Source organism: Nuphar pumila, chromosome 16 (assembly GCF_984573655.1).
Source record: "Nuphar pumila chromosome 16, dmNupPumi1.hap1.1, whole genome shotgun sequence".
NCBI lineage: Eukaryota > Viridiplantae > Streptophyta > Magnoliopsida > Nymphaeales > Nymphaeaceae > Nuphar > Nuphar pumila.
Window position 1 is genome coordinate 78,610,383 of NC_143264.1, and position 19,813 is coordinate 78,630,195.

The 19,813-nt window shown below is 37.9% G+C and overlaps 1 protein-coding gene across 3 annotated transcripts in view; it reads left to right on the forward strand.

Moving 5' to 3' along the window:
- LOC149813739 (CLIP-associated protein-like) overlaps window positions 1–9,677 on the forward strand; it is a 29,914-nt gene extending 20,237 nt beyond the window's left edge. The window contains exons 12-21 of one of the 3 annotated variants that reach the window (XM_089990843.1): window positions 108–206; window positions 304–664; window positions 842–2,649; window positions 2,749–2,850; window positions 3,756–3,860; window positions 3,986–4,057; window positions 4,143–4,211; window positions 4,327–4,395; window positions 8,367–8,468; window positions 9,234–9,677. In XM_089990843.1, coding sequence (XP_089846969.1) covers window positions 108–206; window positions 304–664; window positions 842–2,649; window positions 2,749–2,850; window positions 3,756–3,860; window positions 3,986–4,057; window positions 4,143–4,211; window positions 4,327–4,395; window positions 8,367–8,468; window positions 9,234–9,395 — 2,949 coding nt within the window. In that variant the 3' untranslated portion in view covers window positions 9,396–9,677. Of the gene's footprint in view, window positions 1–107; window positions 207–303; window positions 665–841; window positions 2,650–2,748; window positions 2,851–3,755; window positions 3,861–3,985; window positions 4,058–4,142; window positions 4,212–4,326; window positions 4,396–8,366; window positions 8,469–9,233 lie in introns of those variants that run through there. The other 2 variants (XM_089990844.1, XR_016428210.1) reach the window with 2 other exon arrangements.
- Window positions 9,678–19,813: the final 10,136 nt, after the last annotated feature.

Sequence of the window (19,813 nt, forward strand, 5' to 3'; positions counted from 1 at the left end):
TGGTGGATGCAGTATGTTTTCCACGTCCATGTTTGGTGAAGCATTTTTGCTGAGGTTCGGCCATGTTTATGCCTTCCGATGTTTCCTGTCTCATTGTGACTGTACAGGTGAGATCCACTGCAAGAACATGCTACCGAATGTTCACCAAAACCTGGCCCGATCGTTCCCGGCGCTTATTTTTGAGTTTTGATCCCGTGATTCAGAGAGTAAGCTTGCTTTTTATGAGTTTTGATGCATTCAACTAGTTTCTTCTCTAGTTTCTGTGATTTCAAATTTGTTTCTTGCTCTCTGAACTATATACAGATAATCAATGAAGAAGATGGAGGCATACACAGAAGATACGCGTCACCTTCCCTTCGTGAGAGAGGTGCACAGCAACTGTGTGGTCCGCCACATACATCTGCCCAATTAAGTGTTCCTGGTTTTGGAACTTCCTCAATTGTTGCAATGAGCCGGAGCACAAGTTTAGCTTCAGGGACATCTCTACTCTCTGGAAGTCAGCTTTTATCACAAACGAAGGCAATACGAAAAGGTACAGAAAGGAGCCTCGAAAGTGTTCTGCAGGCAAGCAAACAGCAGGTTACGGCTATTGAAAGTATGTTGAAGGGTTTAGATATCTCGGAGAAGCATAACCTAGCAAGACGTTCAACTAGTCTTGATCTAGGTATTCGAGGAAACACCAAACAAAATGGTGGATGCAACAGTCATATCTTCTCTTTTTTGTTTTACCCACCATAACAGTAAATCTGTCATGAATTACTTCACAATAACTAAAAGAATGAAATTACCATGTGGAATGACTCTGAACGGCTAAATCCAATTTTTCTTGTCCCTAGTGCAGGAGTGGACCCTCCATCAGCTCGTGATCCTCCATTTCCATTGGCTGTTCCTGCATCTAATCACCTGTCAGCACAGAGTTCTGTACTAGCCAGCTCAGGTGCAGGCAATATAAATAAGGGTGGTCTTCGAAATGGGGGTTCCATGACATCGGAACTTATAGTGCCCCAGGTTTCAGCCTCCAAAGACACGAGCAAGTTATTGTATGCAAATAATATGACTACAGATCCATTGTCAACCCTGTCTCTCGCTCATACGGCAAGGAGGATTCCTTTGTCTTCTGAAAGATCACAAGAGGGAGTTGAAGATATTATTGATATTAAGTCAACTAGGCGGTTTCCTAACATGCAAATTGATAGACAGTACCTGGATACACCTTATAAAGATCCAATTTACAAAGACACACAAAATAGTTATGTTCCCAATTTCCAGAGACCGCTTTTGAGAAAGCCTGCTTCTAGTAGGGTTTCTTCAAGTGGTCGAAATAGTTTTGACGAAAGTCATCTCCAAGTTGGAGAAATGTATAGCTACCCAGATGGTCCTATATCATTGAATGAAGCTATAACTGAGGGACTAAGTCCTAATTCCAATTGGTCAGCAAGGGTATCTGCTTTTAACTATATCCATGGTTTACTGCAGCAAGGACCTAAAGGAATACAAGAAGTTATGCAGAGTTTTGAGAAAATTATGAAGCTGTTTTTTCAGCACTTGGATGACCCCCATCATAAAGTGGCCCAGGCAGCTTTTACAACACTCACCGAGATGATTCCGGTTTTCAGAAAACCTTTTGAGAGTTATCTTGAGAGGATCTTGCCTCATGTTTTCTCACGGCTAATAGATCCAAAGGAACTTGTAAGGCAATCTTGTTCAGCAACCTTGGAAATAGTTGGTAGCACGTATGGAATAGATTCGTTGCTTCCTGCATTTCTTCGTTCATTGGACGAACAGCGGTCACCAAAGGCAAAAATTGCAGTCATTCAATTTGCTATTAATTCCTTCAATGCCCATGCCATGAATTCTGATGGTTCTAGTTGTGGTGGAATACTAAAATTATGGCTTGCTAAGTTGGCACCAATGGTTAATGACAAGAATTCAAAGCTTAAAGAGACAGCTATCTCAGGTATTATATCAGTTTACACACATTTTGACTCTGCCGCTGTCTTAAATTTTATTGTTGGGTTATCTGTGGAGGAACAAAATGCAATGAGGAGAGCACTCAAGCAGTACACTCCTAGGATTGAGGTGGATCTCGTGAACTTCCTGCAAAATAAGAAAGAGCGTTCACGGTCAAAGTCTTCATATGACCTGTCAGATGTTGTTGGAACATCTTCTGAGGAAGGTTATGTAGGAACAACAAAGAAAAATCATTTCTTTGGAAGGTATTCTGCTGGTTCTATTGATAGCAATGGTGGGAGGAAATGGAGTTCCATGCACGAATCCATGTTGATGGGATCTTCTGTTGGTCATGGATCTTCTGACGACCTGCAGGAGAACTACCGGAATCATGGGGCTGGTTCAAAGTCTGATTTACATCTTAGCACTTTCAGTAAAGTTTCAAAAACTGTTGCTACTCTGGAAAACAGGGGTTCCTGGAGCAATCCATTTAATGCTGATAGTGTAGATGGTGAAACAAACATTAAAAATTCTGGCGTGACTCCTTGTTTAGAAGTTCATGGACATCAAGGGGCACAAGAGGCAGGACTTAACAGCGAAGGATGTGCTGGTATAGAGGTAAATCATGATAAATCTATGGTACTTAGGAGCATCACTTTGTTGGATTCTGGCCCTAGCATTCCTCAACTTCTTCATCAGGTATTTTCTCGAACTGTTTAATTGTTTATTAATGATGGTGTCATTTTTCTGAAGCCTTTGGCTAGTTGAAGTCTAAAACTGCTAGGGAATCGATTGCAGATATGCAATGACAATGATGAAAGTTCAACTGAAAGAAAAAAAGAAGCACTTCAACAGTTGGTTCAAGTTTCCGTTGAAAAAGATCCTTCTATATGGACTAAGGTGGTTTGACTAGCTTTTTTATGGTCTGCTATTTTCAAATGATTATGTGAGATAGCGTTCAATATGAAATCTGTTGGTGGTGAGAATATCATACACCAGATCTGCTTTTCAGTTACTTTAGTTGGTTTCATCCCTTGCTTCTGTAAAGCAATGCAGTGCTTACTATTTTAAATTTTTGTGAATAGTAAGTCTTACGTACTGGGAGAGCACTTTGGGAATATTGTGTTTGCTTCTTCCCCGGCTGGTACCAGGTCTTTCTGTCTAGAAAGAAGTGACAAAGAAAACCTTGAAATGCAGAACTGTATAAACCTGTTGCTTTTGGTGGTCTTGTTTCAATTTGGGCGCTGGTGGGAGAAGTGCAAGGAGAAACATTTTGAAAAGGTTATCCAATCTGAACAGCTTCAACCAGCAAGCACGTGTGTCCCGTTGTACTATAAATGCGAAGCTTTGCAAATTTTTGCAGTGTCATTTATTATACTTCATAAGGACTTCAACTGGTGCTTATCTTCTGTCTATGGTTGTGAAACGTAGTTCCTGTTTTACTTTTTCATGGTGTCCCTTTTCCTTAAAAAGATATTCATGAGATTTTTAAAATTAAAGGCCAAGCAAAATCTTCAGTCTGTTAAGGAACCAGAAAACAAGAGATTTTCCATGTATTTGGTTCCTAAGTGTTGCAATCCGTGTTGGTTCATTTCTGACCTGATGGCTCACATCAATCTCGTTGTTCACAGACTAAGAGCAACGAAGGACTTGGGGCAGGGCTAGGTGTCTTTTATCACTCTGAAATTAGTTTTCTCATTTCAATTCGCATGACAGTGTGGGAGTGATGACGGTTGATGTGTGTTGCTTTGGTTGAAATGGCTGGGGTTCTTTTCTGATTTTTTATATTTCTGATGTGTTTGCAGTATTTTAACCAGATTCTAACCGCAGTACTCGAGGTGATTGATGATCAGGATCCTTCTATCAGAGAACTTGCACTTTCTCTGATTCTTGAGATGCTTAATTACCAGGTTGGTGGTTAGTTGGTTTTTTATGTTTCTCTTTGCCTGCATGCTCTATGTAAACCTGGCCTCCTTTTAGTGCCGTTAAGGCGTTATTGATAGATATTTTACTTCACTTTGATTATTTTCAAAAGGATTCAATGACGGATTCTGTTGAAATTGTTATTGAGAAACTGCTCCATGCCTCCAGGGATGTGATTGCAAAGGTATTATTTAACCTATTTTGAGGAACTGTTAACTTGTCAATCTTCTATTCTTTCAGTTGTAATAAAATGTTACTTTTACTTTTAGGTTTCAAATGAGGCTGACCGGTGTTTGTCAGTTGTATTATCCCAGTACGATCCATACAGATGTCTTACTGTGAGTACATCTTAAATAGAGCATTTCCCTTGAGGTTAAAAGAGTATTCTTGCAAAGAGGCTTGCAATTCTTTTGTACGATTAGTTCATCCTTTTCTTTTTTTTTGCTTTTGCAGGTTATTATACCATTGTTGGTAAGTGAAGATGAGAAAACACTTGTCTCTTGCATTAACTGTTTGACAAAGGTACGGTTCTCATGCCTTCGGTTTCAAATTCCATTGACTTCTTGATATCTGTATTTCAACTTGACATCTGACGATGTTGTATCTTGTTGCTGAGTAGTGTGTGGTGTGTGCCTAGTTAAACTTCTAGGAGAGCCATCAATGTCCATTGTATAACTAATCCCCTTGAATCAAGTGTTCTTATGAGCATGAATTCCTAGGATAGTCTACTCTTGCTTCTCTGGAAGTTGGACAAAGCCTAGGTTTCAATGTCCATTGTAGAACTCATCTCCTTGAATCAAGTGTTCTTATGAGCATGAATTCCTTGGATAGTCTACTCTTGCTTCTCTGGAAGTTGGACAAAACCTAGGTTTCTATGTTTTGGCATCTGTACTACTGATGATTAAAATGACCAAAGGTATATAGTGAAACAAACTCATATATTTTGAAGTCTTCCATAATATGAGGTCTTCTTGGACAGTTAGCCTAGGAACACCAACTGTCAGATTTTTTTTATTACATTTCAAGTAATTGTCATTAGAAGATCAATTTTCATTAGTCTAAGAGACGAACAATTCTGAATGTGGTGGACATAAAGTTTAAAAGGTCGTGGCTTGATGACAAAAAACAAAAAGGTAGATATCATCTTGAAGATGCCGAGGAGGTTGGTTGATTCTCAGTTAAATCTTGCTACATGTGATGGCATCACTCCCTCAAAAACTGCTATTTTATTAAAGGCTTTTTTTGCCTGGTGCTGCTGGCTTCCTGTGGATATTATCCTACTTTGAACTGCTTACCAAGGGACCATTATGTTCTAAAACATTATTTCTTATGCCTTCAGATTCTTGGATTGGTGCCCTATATCTTTGCACAAATTCCCTATATCTTTTCTATTAAACTTTATGGATTAGCATGGTTATATGAAAGTGAATTCTCTCTATGGATTTGACTCATTTGAGTGATAGGAACCTTATATTTGCTAGACAGATTCAGAGGAAGAAATGGTTTTCAGTTTTGTTGTAATGACGATTGTTGCTATCTGGATGGTTTGTATCATAGTCACCTGTATAGTTAAAGGTAGTTTCTTGGTGAGGGTATTTCTCGGTGAGATTTTCAAAAGATGATAAATCTTGGGAATGTCTCTAGAGTTTAAAAAATTGAAAAAAAATATAAATAACAACAAAAAAACTAAGAAAATAATAAGTTTTGCATTATTTTTCTTTCAAAAATATAAAGAAACATGTTTTAAAGGTTTTAAAATATAAAAGAAACAAAAAAATAGGAAATGCAAACTTAAAATAAAAAGTTTTTTTTTTGAAAAATTATCACAATATTATCGCGATATTTTGTTTCAAGATATTTTGAAAATATCGCGATATATTCCCGATATTATCGGCTACCTTGAAATAGCCGATAATATCACGATATTTTCAAAATATTGGCAATATCAGTGACAGTGGTTTGTATATCTAGGAACTATTGAACACTTTCTATCCAACAAAGTTATTGGGTACGCAGCCAGTGTCCTTTGGTTATCTTGGACAGATTCTTCTATAAAACGAGATGGATTTTTCTTTCCTTTTCTTTTTTGTTTGCTCTTGGGTTTGTTTGTCAGCTTGTTGTTTCTTGGATGTAAATAGATCTTTCCTTATGACTTGAAGGGATACAAAAGAAAATGAAAAAGGACAAGAGGATCCTGGGGTATAGGTAAAGGTGACCATGTATCCATAACTCGTGTAATCATGGAGTTTATCTCATTTATGTCATTCATAGTTTCATGCTTTCTTGAAGCTTTAGAAGAGAACATCTTGAAAAGTTTCTTGGTGGTCTTTATCACCATTGCCACTTAGTAACAAATCAGAAAAAAAGAACCAGGTGTAGGGCATGAGAAAACCCACAGATCATCACAAATTGACTTACTGATAATCCAATTTATTGTACTATTGTAGGTAAGGCTGTCCATTGGTTTGCTTGCCATGATTGTGAGGCATATCGTCACTATTATTTACATAATATGCTTGTCTTTTTGTTTTCACGATGCTTGTGGCTATTAGATAAACCAATGTTGTATGTATTGTTACTATAAGGAATATCGATATGATATGCACTCGTATTGCAATACGAGTGTGTATCGTACGAAACAAACCTGTATCGTACAATACATGGTCAGCACACTTAAAAAAGGCTGAATCGTAATTTTTCAATTTTCGGTTTTAAAGTCCTCTTCAAGGTCGACCCCCTCATTTGTGTAGAAGCCATTAGGGAGGTATTCATACACCCTAGGACACGTGAGAGCGATTTGGGGGTCGATCCGTGCTCAAGGGAGAGGGCTTTTGCCGTTTGCTAAAGTAAAAGTGCATTTCCACTATTTTTCCACTCAAGGAAGTGAGTTAAGGTAAAAAATCTTTATCACGAGTAAAATTACAAAGCTGACCTTCAAAAAATTTCTGCCTCCATACAACACCCCGCCAACTTACCGCGATCCGCGGAGATTAGAGATTTTTATCAACGTGGAAATCAAACTGTACACTCCAACAAAATGGCTTCAGTTGATTTGGCATGGCAATGAGGCACTCAAATAATGAGGGGAAACTGATTGAATATCAAGTGCAACCTATGTCACATGGGTGCGGGTGCGGCACTTTCAAAAACCTTGGGTGCGGGGGTGCGGAATATATATATATATATATATATATATATATATATATATATATATATATATATATATATATATAAGGGGGGTCCAAAATTGAAACTTCCAAATAAAATCATTTAGAACTTCAAAATATGGGTTTAATTTACACGTTGGACTTTAGGAGACCTTTCCTATTCTCAATGAAAGCTTTTAATTTCCAAGAATCTTAATAAAATCATTTAAAACTTCAAAATATGAGTTTAATTTACACGTTGGACTTTAGGAGACCTTTCCTATTCTCAATGAAAGCTTTTAATTTCCAAGATAGATTTTAGGAAACCGTTTTCTATTATCAACACTTTCCAAAGCTGCCTTGTTGAGAAACTCGTTTTATGTTTTTGGTGGATGAGAGGAAGTTTTATTACTATTAAATGAGAGAGAGAGTTTAATGAGAATTTATTCACTTGAAAATAATGTTATTCAATGCATTTTAAATGAATTTAAAGCAAGGGTCTCTTTTTTTATTTTCCAAAGCAGATTTTTTTTAATCCAAAAAATGGACCAAAATGACCCTGGGTGTGTTGACCGCACCGGGTGCCGCACCCGCGTCGCGTCGTCGCGGGTGTGGCACCTGTCTAGGTGAATCCCTGTGACATAGAGTGCAACTATTGTCATAATATTTTTGTTTATGTAATATGAAAGTATGAGCCTTGCGGCATGTTCTTAATTGCAAGATATTTAATATTTTGCATTGTTCTTGTGAGATAGTTGATGTTTGATGATGTCTTATGCAGCTCCCAGAGACATAAATGCTTCATATGTGATTTTCTAGTTGTATTTTGTGCAATCCATCATTGTTTCGTGTGTTACGATTTTTTAGAATTTTTGCTAGTTTTTTTCTGATTTTCATGATTTTTTGTAATTTTTTTAAAAGATTTATTAAAAAGTTATGATTTTTTATGATACGATACGCATATTATTTTGGGCCGGACTGATACAGGTAACATTACGATACTTACAACCTTGAGATAAACAATTGCAGCCTGTCAGTCTGATTTATGAGTCAGGATAGATTTGGGATGCCTTCTAGATTGGGGATGAAAATGCAACATTTGGGAAAGTCCAGTTTCTCAGCACCTGGAGTAACATATTTGACATTTTGAAAGATTCTTCAAACTGATTCGCGTTGTATGATATTATTGTGTACCTATCATGAGCTGGATCAAATCTGTTCTATGATCAAAATTTGAATCATAGTCGGATTCTTTTTGGTACTTCCTATTTTTGACTGATAAGCATCTTGATATGGCTCCTGGTGTTTACTATGCTCATTTATGAGATACTTCTTTTGTCTATTCAGCTTGTTGGGCGGCTTTCACAAGAGGAGTTAATGGCTCAGTTGCCATCATTCTTACCTGCTCTGTTTGATGCTTTCGGGAATCAGAGTGCAGATGTTCGTAAGGTGAGCCTTGATGATGTCCATTGTCTATTCACCCTGGTGTTGTTTACTTGCATAATGTGAAAGATGATCAATTCACTGAAATTTTTGCAAAGCATATGATCAAGAGATTTTCAAATACAGATAATTGAAAAGGATATTTGGGAGTTCAAAGATGTACGCATATCTTTCTTCTTTTATTTATTCCCAATCCTTTAATTGAGCACTTTTTCTAATTGCCTTGTTTTTGGCTGTTAGTTTTGATAAAGACATGGTCCGGAAGTAAGCCTGGCAGGAAAAATTGAAAATGAAACTGATCTTTTTGATGTGGTGGCCCTTGTATAAGTTGACGAGGGACCTGATATGAATCAAACTTATGCAAGTCCCAAGTATGCCTTCCCAAAAAACCATCCAAATTCCTTTAAAAAAATCTCATCTGAAATAACGTTAGTTTTGCAATTTTTATGGAAATATCCTGAAGAATGTTTTTTTATTACCAAAGTGCCACTTATTGTGTTCTGTACCCAAGTGGTACTTTTTAACTGAACTTCCTGTAGCTTGCTAGATTCATCTTGTTTTCTGAATCATCAACTTACGTCCTTCAGCGTGAAGCGTATGCCCACAAAATATCTTCCTATGTCTAGTGGTTTCTGAACAGCCAAAGGATACTTTCTCCGAATTTTTGCCGTTCTGCTTTCTTGAATTCCTCCATGTTATTTGCTTCCATTTTTGTGGCTGGAAGTCGGTGATTGTTGATCTGTTACACACCTCTTCCTGTTGGTTTTGCAGACTGTCGTGTTCTGTTTGGTTGATATCTATATCGTGCTCGGGAAAGCCTTCTTGCCATACCTTGGTGGGCTTAGCAGCACCCAGCTGCGGTTGGTGACGATATATGCCAATCGCATTTCGCAGGCAAGATCAGGAGCTGCAATTGATGCGAACCAGGGGTGAAAGACCGGATTGGTTGAGTGGATTCATCATTGTACTCGGGGCCTGTATGAATTGGTGGTGGTGGTTCATTGTGTATTTGTATAGTCATTGTTCATTCATACGAGAGTGGGTGTTTGGTTTTGATTTGGGCGAGTGATGGGAGGTGACCTTCTTGAGGAATTTATTATGAATGTGAAATTGTACTTCTAGCGAGATGTTTTTTCACGTGTGAGTAATTATCTATGTTGATGCCAGCCACAGCATTTTTGCTCCATCAAGGGGAAAAGTTGGAGATTTCATGACATTCTATTTCCTTTAATTGGAAACCCTATTCACATGGTTTGTTGGGTCGTTAGGAACATAAACCCTAATTTGACTCGACATCCTCCAGAATTCCATGCGTTTTTTTTTATATGAAGAATGCGGTTCATCATTTATATGCTTCTTAGTTCTTTTGAAGATTTCCACCGTAAGCTTGTGCGTTTACTGAAAGAGGCCACCGGAAAGTGGAAGGTGCCTGTTGGAAGTAGCGTCAGAAGTGGCGCTGGTGTAGCACTTGCCAACTACCACCTCTTCACAGTGTCAGTTGGTTTGAGGAACTGGCACCGGCAAATGCTACTTTGGTTCCTCTTTTTCTCATATTTCCCTACCTCCCAAACACAAGGGGGTGCGGTGGATTTCTCAAAACCTCTGGTGACCTCCCATGGAGAGTTTCCAAACAAGATAATTCTGTTGGCAGATGAAACATGGTTGCACTTCGTGTGACACTTATCGTTCTAAAAGGTTCATAAAGTTCAATTGAGGCTATAGCAGGGTGACTGAGCAAGTATTGTCTAAATTTCTGCTTGAATGAAACCAAAACTGAATGCAAAATCATGAGCTAAAGCACAGACTAACTTTTGATCAAATGTATGAGCTAATTGGCTAGCGGGATGGTATATTAGTCTAGTCAATGAATAATGGTTTCCTCGAGTTTAAATGAGATCAACTGAATCTGATCCAACACATTCTGATCAGTCTTGAGCTCAATCTGATCTATAACACATTCTGATCAATCTTGAGTTGAATCTGATCTAATACATTCTGATCAATCTTGACTTCAATCTAATCTCTAACACATTCTTCATGCCCCTTTTGCTAAACTTAATTATGGTTGTCTATACTTGCTTGGTTTGAAACTTTTTTTTTCACTAAAACATTGGAAACAATAAAATCTCCTCTCGAATGCAATAAAAAGTTCATTCTTTTTTTGGAGAATCGTTTTGAACATAAACATTTGTATTTTAAACGGATAAAGACCTAGATGGGCACTAGCTTTTGGACACAACACCGAGATTGGTCTTGAATTAGAAAATATGACAAATATGGTTAATTGATTTTTTTATGATTTTGCCCTTTTCTTGCCTGAATAATTACGGGCCTTGGTTAAAACTACTTTTTCAAGTTTCTTGCCTGAATAATTACGCGCCTTGGTTAAAACTACTTTTTTTATTTTGAAACGACATTTGGGGAAAACCCCACTTATACTATTGGATCTGTTTTTTTTCTTCTATGTTCTTTCTAAATGCAAAAATACTTTGATAAGGAATTATACCCTTAACTTTTTCATGCATTAGGTCATATTAGCTATTTTTGGCTTCTACCAGTGTGGGAAAGTATCCTGAGTGTGCATAATCCTCAGAAATTTGTATAGAGTTGCAACTTTCCCAACTTGAAGATGAGAACGCTGAACTTTCCTAGTATGCGAACGTGCCCCAGTAGGCAATTATGGGCATGCGACGTACGATCTGATGAGAATAAAGCACACAAGTGTCTTGTGAATAATGGAAAACCAATGGATCTTTTTCGTAAACCAAAACATTTTTTTCTTTTAAAGTCCATCTGGGGTTAGGCAGAACCCCACCAGTTATTATTCAACGTACCACTGGGGTTTGAACCTGCAACGCCCCACCACAAGGAGACGTGCACTGACAGCTCCTACCAACACCGTGGAGCCCCCGTTGGTACTAAACTTCAGGTTTGAGTACTACAAATGAACAATTACATTGGTTTGCCTCACTAACCAAAACTTCAGATTTTAGTAATAGAAAACAACAGTTTACATTAGTTTGAGCTCGGTGGTTAATTGGTGCTTGGTAAGATTGTCAAACCCCAACATCGGGAGCTCCACTTGTCTGATAGGAGCAGCTAGTGCATGTCACCTTGTCTTGGGACGCTGCAAGTTCAAAACCCAATGATATAGTTGTATAACTGGTAGGGGTCTAACTAACCCCAGCTTGCCTTTCAAAAAAATAAAAAAGATTGTGGAACCACATCTTATCCAAGAGTGTCTAGGGATGCAAATGGATAGAACCTAGGATGGAGGTTTTGTAATTTTTGGCAGTTCCCAATCCAATTCAAATCTGAATTCTCATGTATTTAGCTGTTCCGAATCCGAATCAGAATCCTTATGGGTACGTTTGGAAGAGAGAAAAACTCTCATAAGAAAAGAAAGTTTTGCCTATGAGAGTTTTTGATATGAGAAGTTTTCCAAAAGAAAGTTTTTTGCTTGTTTGTGTAGCATGAGAAAAATATAATAGGAAGATGTGAAAAAATGAGAGGGAGGAAGAGGAGGGTGGTGGTGATTGTGGTGGGTGGTGATGAGATGGATGAAAAGTGGTGATGGTGAGATGGTGGGTAGTGGTGGTGGTGAGATGGGTGGTGAGGAGTAAATATAAATTTTCTGTTGGTAGCAAAAAACTCTCATATGAAAAGAAAATTTTTTCTATGAAAAGAAAAAATTTTCTATGAAAAGTTTTGATATGATAATTTATCCAAAAGAAAAGTTTTCTCTTGTTTGTGTAGCATGAGAAAATGGGGCTGAAAACGAAAGAGAAACATTTTCGCTTGTTTGTTTGTGCATGAAAACATTTTCACATACTACACAAGAAAATAATTGAATCCCATTGAGAACTTGCAATATCCAAAATGGTGAAAATCAACCACCCATTCATCGCAAATTACAGCAATAATCATGAATTTACTTTCATAATCATGAATTTAATAGAAGAAAATAATTTAGTGGCAAAAAATGATCTTTCATCCGTAAATAGTGATAATGAATTTACACCCAACTAGAAAGCAACGATTCAGTGGCAGATCAAGAACAGAATCGTAGATGTCTAGACACTATCAATCATCAGATGGCAAAGAGACAACTTTTTAAGATACGAAAGCAAGAATAGAACCAATCATCAAGATGGAAAAGAATAAACTTAGTTTAAGATGCTATGCAAGAATAGTCATAGATATTTATACACCAACCATAAACATGATGGGAAACAAAATTAGCTCACTTGGTGGCTTATTTGGAGCTGCAGGAGTGATTCTGAACTTCTCATGATTCTGTAAAATAAACAGTACCTCTGCTGGCTTCAGCCAACGCGGTTGACCTTCTTGTAGAAGCTCATTGAAATCAAATTCTGCAGAAAAACAAACAGAAAATAAATAAACGCAAAGCCTTTGAGAATTCGCCAGAAAATCAATTCTTAACACCTGTAGCACATGCCAATATTAGGATTGCGGTTCATTAATTGAAGAGTGGCCACGACTTGCAACTAATCATCACCATACATGCAAACTAACCGCACTTCCATCACAACCAACACCACCCATCAACAGATTAAACAGTCCCAACTCCCCAAAACCCAAATTTCACGACGACCACCGTCTGAAAATCTATCGAAAACCCCCAATAAATCAAAATTAACAATAACCCACTACAAAAATCAACCGGAAACATGCAAAACCTTTGCTATAAAAAAAGTATAAAAGGAAAATAAATAAAAAAGCAAAAAAGAAAAAACATCTTTAGAGAACTGCATGATACCCAGGGGCGTAGCTAGGGGGGGGCAGGACTGGGCTGTAGCCCAGTCCTGCCTCCCCAAACAGTTAATTTTTATATTTTTTTTAAAAGCCCAGTCCTATCCCTGCCCTTATTCCATATGAAATAGATTTTTATCCATTTTTTAGCCCAGCCCTGACTGCAGCAAATAGTTTGATTTGTCCATATGAAATAGATTTTTATTAATAATTGTAGCCATTTTTAATTTTATCTCAAAAAAAAATTTTTGGGGGGCGCTGCCCCCGAACCCCCGACTATCACACACATAATTTTTTTTTATAAAACCCTGTTTGCCCCCCCCCCCCCCCCCCCCTCACATGAATCCTAGCTACGCCCCCTGATGATACCCAATAATCTTATAGCAAGAAACCGAGATTCAGTGCATCAGAGGCAGAGAGAAACCAGCCAAATTGCAAGAATGGTAAAAGAAACGAGGGCATTTTGATAAAAGGTTAGAAAAAAATGATTACTTTTTATTTGATATTTATTGTCTCACACTTCAATTGTATTTTATACAGGTTACAAGATACATATTATGTATAGTGGTTATGAAATGACATGTGATAATGCTGATGATTCTTGATAACTCACTAGCACTTATATAGGTAGGTGGTTATGAAATGACATGTGAATGCTGAGGATTCTCGATAACTCATTATCAAGTTATCGAGAACAACTAATATGCCCTCTCAAATTGAAGCACGTGGATCAAGCATACCCAACTTAGACTTTAGAAGAGATAATTGTGCACTGCCCAAAGCTTTGGTGAAAATATTGTCGCACTATGAGTGGGTAGGAACGAAATGAGTGCTAATTAGCTCACTTTGAATTTTCTCTCGAATAAGGTGACAATCAACTTCTATGTGTTTGGTGCGTTCATGGTAGACAAAGTTAGCAACAATATGCAGGGCAGCTTGATTGTCACAAAATAGAGTCATAAGCTGAGGGTGAGAAATCTCAAAGTCGGTCAATAAAGATTTAACTCAAATAAGCTCACAAGTGGCTAATGTCATGGAACGATACTCGGCCTCTACAGAGGAGCAAGATACAATGGACTGTTTCTTGAATTTCTAGGAAATCAAACTCAAGCCAAGCATTATGCAATATCCAGAGGTAGACCTGAGAGTGACAGGGCAAGAGGCCCAATCAAAATTTGAATAGTCGAGAACAGTTAACTGATTGGATGCATTCATTAAAATCCCTTAACCCAGGGTTCCTTTAAAATAGCGCAATATGCGAAGAGCCGCGTCCATGTGAGGAGTGTGTGGTTGGTTGGAGAGTTGACTTAAAAGGTGAACAACATATGAGATGTCAGGGCACGTGATGGTGATGTAAATTAATCGACCAATCAAGAGGGAGCCATATGAGATGTCGGAGTACGAGATGCCTTTAAAAGGTTCAAGTCTTTCAAAAGGGAATCATTTATAGCATTGAACTTGGAATGTTGCTCAATTGAAAATGAGGATGGCTTCGAACTTAGATATCTCATGTCTTCCAAGATATCTAATGTGTACTTGCATTGGGAGAGAAAAATTCATTGTTTAGAGCGAGCCATTTTAATGCCTAGAAAGTATTTGAGAATGCCAAGGTCTTTGAGGCAAAATTGCCGATGAAAATTCTGTTTGAGGGCACAGATCTGATCAAGATTATCACATGCAATGATGATGTCATCTATGTACACCAATATGAACAAATGATAAGCAGTCCCGGTTTTAGAGAATAAAAAGTAGTCGACCTTGGATTGAACGAAACCAATTTCCTTTAAATAAGAGGAAAGCTTTGCAAACCAATTCTGCGAGAATTGTTTGAGACCGTAAAGGGACTTATGTAGACGACAAACTGGATGCGCTTTCTGACAAGAGAATTCAAGAGGAAGCCGCATGTACACCTCCTCATTGAGATCACCATGAAGGAATGCATTGTTGACATCAATTTGAAAAAGATGCCAATGATGGATAAAAGCAATGGCAAGAAGACAACAAACAGTGGCCATCTTGGCAACTAGAGCAAATATCTCATTGCAATCAAGACCTTCGATTTGAGTGTACCTTGTTGCAACCAAGCGGGCTTTATAGCATTCAATGAAACCATTAGATTGAAATTTGACTTTATAGACCCATTTGTAATAGCCAGGATGCTTACCTTCAAGTAATGTCATCACCGTCCAAGTATGGTTTGCCTCAAGTGCTCGGATTTCAGCAACCATAGCATCATGCCAATGCTAGTATTTCATGGCTTGAGAAAAAGTCTTTGGCTCGAAAGCTTGAGTGATGGCGGCTAAGAAGGTTCGATGAGAAGAAGAAAAACACTGATATTCAAGGTAATGGTGGGGAGGATGATGAGTACTTGGAGCCACGTCACATGAAGCATCCGATTGAAGTATGAGGGTTGTAGAATAACATTTGAAATCCTTGAGGTAAGAAGGTGGTTGGCAAGGACGATCGGATCCACAAAGGAGAGGCATGTCGGGGGTGTTGTGGGTGTCGAGCAGAATGAGGGGATCATGTGAAATAGAGGGCAATGTGGGGGCAATTGGGAGGGTGGATGAAGGCTCTACGTTGTGATTCTGTGGATAAGATTCATGGGTCTCAAAAATGGGTATGGGATGACATTATTGGCATCAAGATTAAGGGCTTCTTGATCTTGAAAAGGAAAAACATTTTCATACGATTTAACATCTCTACTGACAAAAATCTTTTAAGATTCAAGATTATAAACTTTATAATCAACTTGACCATATGGATATCCTGCAAAGGTGCATTGTTTGACACATGTGTCAAATTTGTGGGTATGATTGATGTTGAAAGCATAACATAAACAACCAAATATGTGTAAATGAGCATAATTTGGTATTTTGTTGTATAACATCTCATAGGAGGTTTTACCTATCAAGGGTTTTGAGGAGAGACGATTAATAAGGTATGTGGTAGTAAGAATGCATTCCTCCCAAAACTTGAGTGGTAAATTGGATTGAAAACGGAGAGCCCGGGCAACATTCAACAAATCTTGATGTTTGTGTTCAACAACACTGTTTTGTTGCTGTGTTGTGATGCAACTATGCTGATGATTGATTCTATTTTCTTGAGAAAAAGTTTGAATATCATTTGAAAAGAATTTGGTTCCATTATCAAATCAAATACTTAAAACATTGGTTTGAAATGTATTGCAAATTAACCCGAGAAAATCTTTGATAACATTGAATGTCTCAGACTTATACCTTATAAGATAGACCCACGTGCATCGGCTATAGTCATCTACTATGGTCAAGAAAAAATGAACCCCTGGCATAGAGGGAGTTTGATATGCACCTCATATGTGGTAATGTAATAACTCGAAAAGTTTGAAAGAGGATATGGTCACATGAGGAAACAATAGCCTGATTTGTTTATCTTTATGACAAACAGAACAATGCTCATGAAAAATCGTATCATTAACTTTATTAGAATTAATAAGAATTTGAAGACGGGAATTCGATAAATGTCAAAGTCGAAGGTGCCAAATAAAAGAAGACGAAGCAGTCAAAACGTGGTTACCACCACCCTCAAGAATGTAAAGGTTTCCTTGCAGCCTACCTGTTCCAATCGTCATCTTCGAGTGCAGGTCTTGAAAAGCACAATGATGTTCTTTAAACATAATGTCACATTTCAAATCATGAATTAATTTACTAACGGAAAATAAGATTGAATTTAAAATGAGGAACATATAGAACATTGTGTAAAGTGATGGTGGAAATCAATATGACACTGTCAGTATGAGTGACAGGGGCAGATGTCCCATCAGAAAGACTGATGGGTGGGAAAGAAATCGGTACTGGGGAGGAAAGGTTAGATATAGAATTTGTGATATGGTCTATAGCCCCTTAATCTATAATCCATCCCTGAGATGTAAATAGGCAAAATGATGATTTGGGTATATTATCTGCAGGGTTGGCCATAGGTGAACTATTTGGGTTTCCTAGATTGATAATGACTATAATCTTATCATATTGTTCTTGGGTTAGTTTAGGAAGAGGAAAACTAAAAGTTGTTTTTTTCGAGTTCAGAAGTAGAAGCACATGCATTAGTCTGGCTGGTGAATCGAGCATTGGGAGAACCCTTTGGTCTGTTAGAAAAAACATGAAGATAATAACATTTTGGTTTGATGCGTCCAAGACACCTACAATGTTCACATTTTGGTCTTGGATGCATCTGTCCTATCTTTGATATGTCGGTCTTGACATGCATATCGCATTGATCGATTGCCGCAACAGCCGGTTCATGAGATGGCGTTAGGCGAAGGTTGCATTGTCGTTCTTCTTGGATAATCAATGAATATTCCTTAAATATACTTGGTAAAGGTGTCATGAGGAGCAACTGACTTCAGATGACACAAACTATCATTAAGACCCATCAGAAATTGAATAAGCCTTTCTAGTTGTTGGAGGTCTTGAATGACCTTCACAGCCTCCCACAAACAAGGTAAAATCTCAATATATATGGACATTTTGTCCTACAATCCCTTTAGCTTGGTAAAATACACGACTATTGGAGATTGTTCTTGATTGAGATTGATTATCTCATGTTGGATTTGATATATCCTAAGAGTGTTCGATTGAAAAAACTTTTCACGGAGCTCTGCTCAGACCTCAGCTACTGTTTGAGCATAAATGACACTGGTTGCTAGATCTTTATGAATGAAATTGAGCAACCAAGATAACACCATATTGTTGCATATCTCCCATATGACAATATTTGATGATAATGGTTCGGGTTTCGTGATCGATCCGTTAACGAAACCCAATTTGTTTTTGACACTTAGTGTCATAACCATAGCCCTACTCCACGTCGAGTAGTTGTTTTCAACGAGCTATTACGACACCAAGGATATTTCTGGGTTATCTGAGTGATGGAAAAAAAAAGGATTGATCGTCGATTCTTGGGTGTTCTTAGATGGACCAGCGCCGTTGTTGATGCTATCTGATGCCATAAAAGAAAGCGAGGATACATGATGGAGAGAGAAGAAAAAAAGATGTGTAATGACCAAAACTTCTAGTCTGGCACGATGAATGATGCAATATCAAGGTCCCTGCTCTGATACCATGATAAAAGGGATGAGGAGAAGCAAAAAAGAAATGATTATTTTTTATTTGATATTTATTGTCTTATACTTCAATTGTATTTTATACAGGTTACAAGATACATCTTATGTACAATTACATGAAAAAGAGAATTGTTATCGTTATCAGTAGATAACTGATAACACAATTCGTTAACCACTACCACTTACGTAGGTAGGTGGTTATCAAATGACATGTGATAATGCTGAGGATTCTCGATAACTCACTACCGCGTATGTAGGTAGGTGGTTATCAAATGACATGTGATAATGCTGAGGATTCTCAATAACTCATTATCGAGTTATATAGAATACCTAATGGATTGCGATAACTCATTATCGAGAATAACTAATACATTTTGTAACAGGAAAGCAATAAAGATGGTTAGAATATTTAATCGATTAATCCAAGACAGAGAGACCGGCACGTCGCTAAAAGCTAAGGTGAAGGGGAGGAAGATGATGATGGTGGTGATAAAGGGAAGAAGTCGATGATGGTGGTCCAAAAGTGGGTATTGATGGTGGTGGCAAAGGAGAAGAAGACCGGTGGTGGTGACGAAGATAAGGCAACGTAGAGGAATAAGAAAGATTTTGATAGGAAACACTCGTGCACCCCCTCTTCCATGGAGTGTTTCATAGAAACATTCTCTTTTGTTTGAAAAGTCAAAAAAACAGTACAGTTTCCGACTTCGGTTTACTTTTTCTACGTATTTTTAACTTTCAAACATGCCCTTTAGAAAAACTCTCGCAACGAAAAATTTGTTTGAAAAAGTCAGAAAATCCATACTAATTTTTATTTTGCACAACTTTTCCTATATCTTTCTCGCTTCCAAACGTGCCCTATATGTGTCCTGCTCGTCATAAAAAAAGATAATGATTACATGGTTTGCAACATTGTTAAATGCCTTTACATTATTTTCAGCTGCATGGTGGTCCTTCAGAGACCTATCTGACAGCCATCGATCTCAAGATGGGAACGGTGTTCATTTTCGGAAAATGCCAAGATGGATGGTTGGCAGTAGTGGAGCTGCATGCTCAACTTGCTACACCACGGCAGGACCTCGACCCAAACATTTTTGTACACATTGTTTGTGAAAAATATAGATTTCATATGCTTCCTAAATTATGTGAATTGGGTTTTGGCTTTCATTTTCTTGACCAGAGATATAACCTGAACTTGGACCGTGGGTTCAGGTGCATTCGATGGGTGAGATACCCGACCCATTGACAGAAATGAATGTTGGTTTAGGAATTTTAGGTCGGGAGAAAGGTCATTTGATTATCCAGACCCGAACCACCGATCCGGTTCGATCCGTTTCCTGGATTTGGAGGGAAAGCTAGCATAATGTGGTGGTGAGAAATGGGCGTACAAAGAAAACCCTCCTAAAACCCTAATAGAGGCTTCTAGACCCTCTCCTCTTTTGTAGAATCTCCCCTGTCCCCGCCACCCCACCCTCTATAA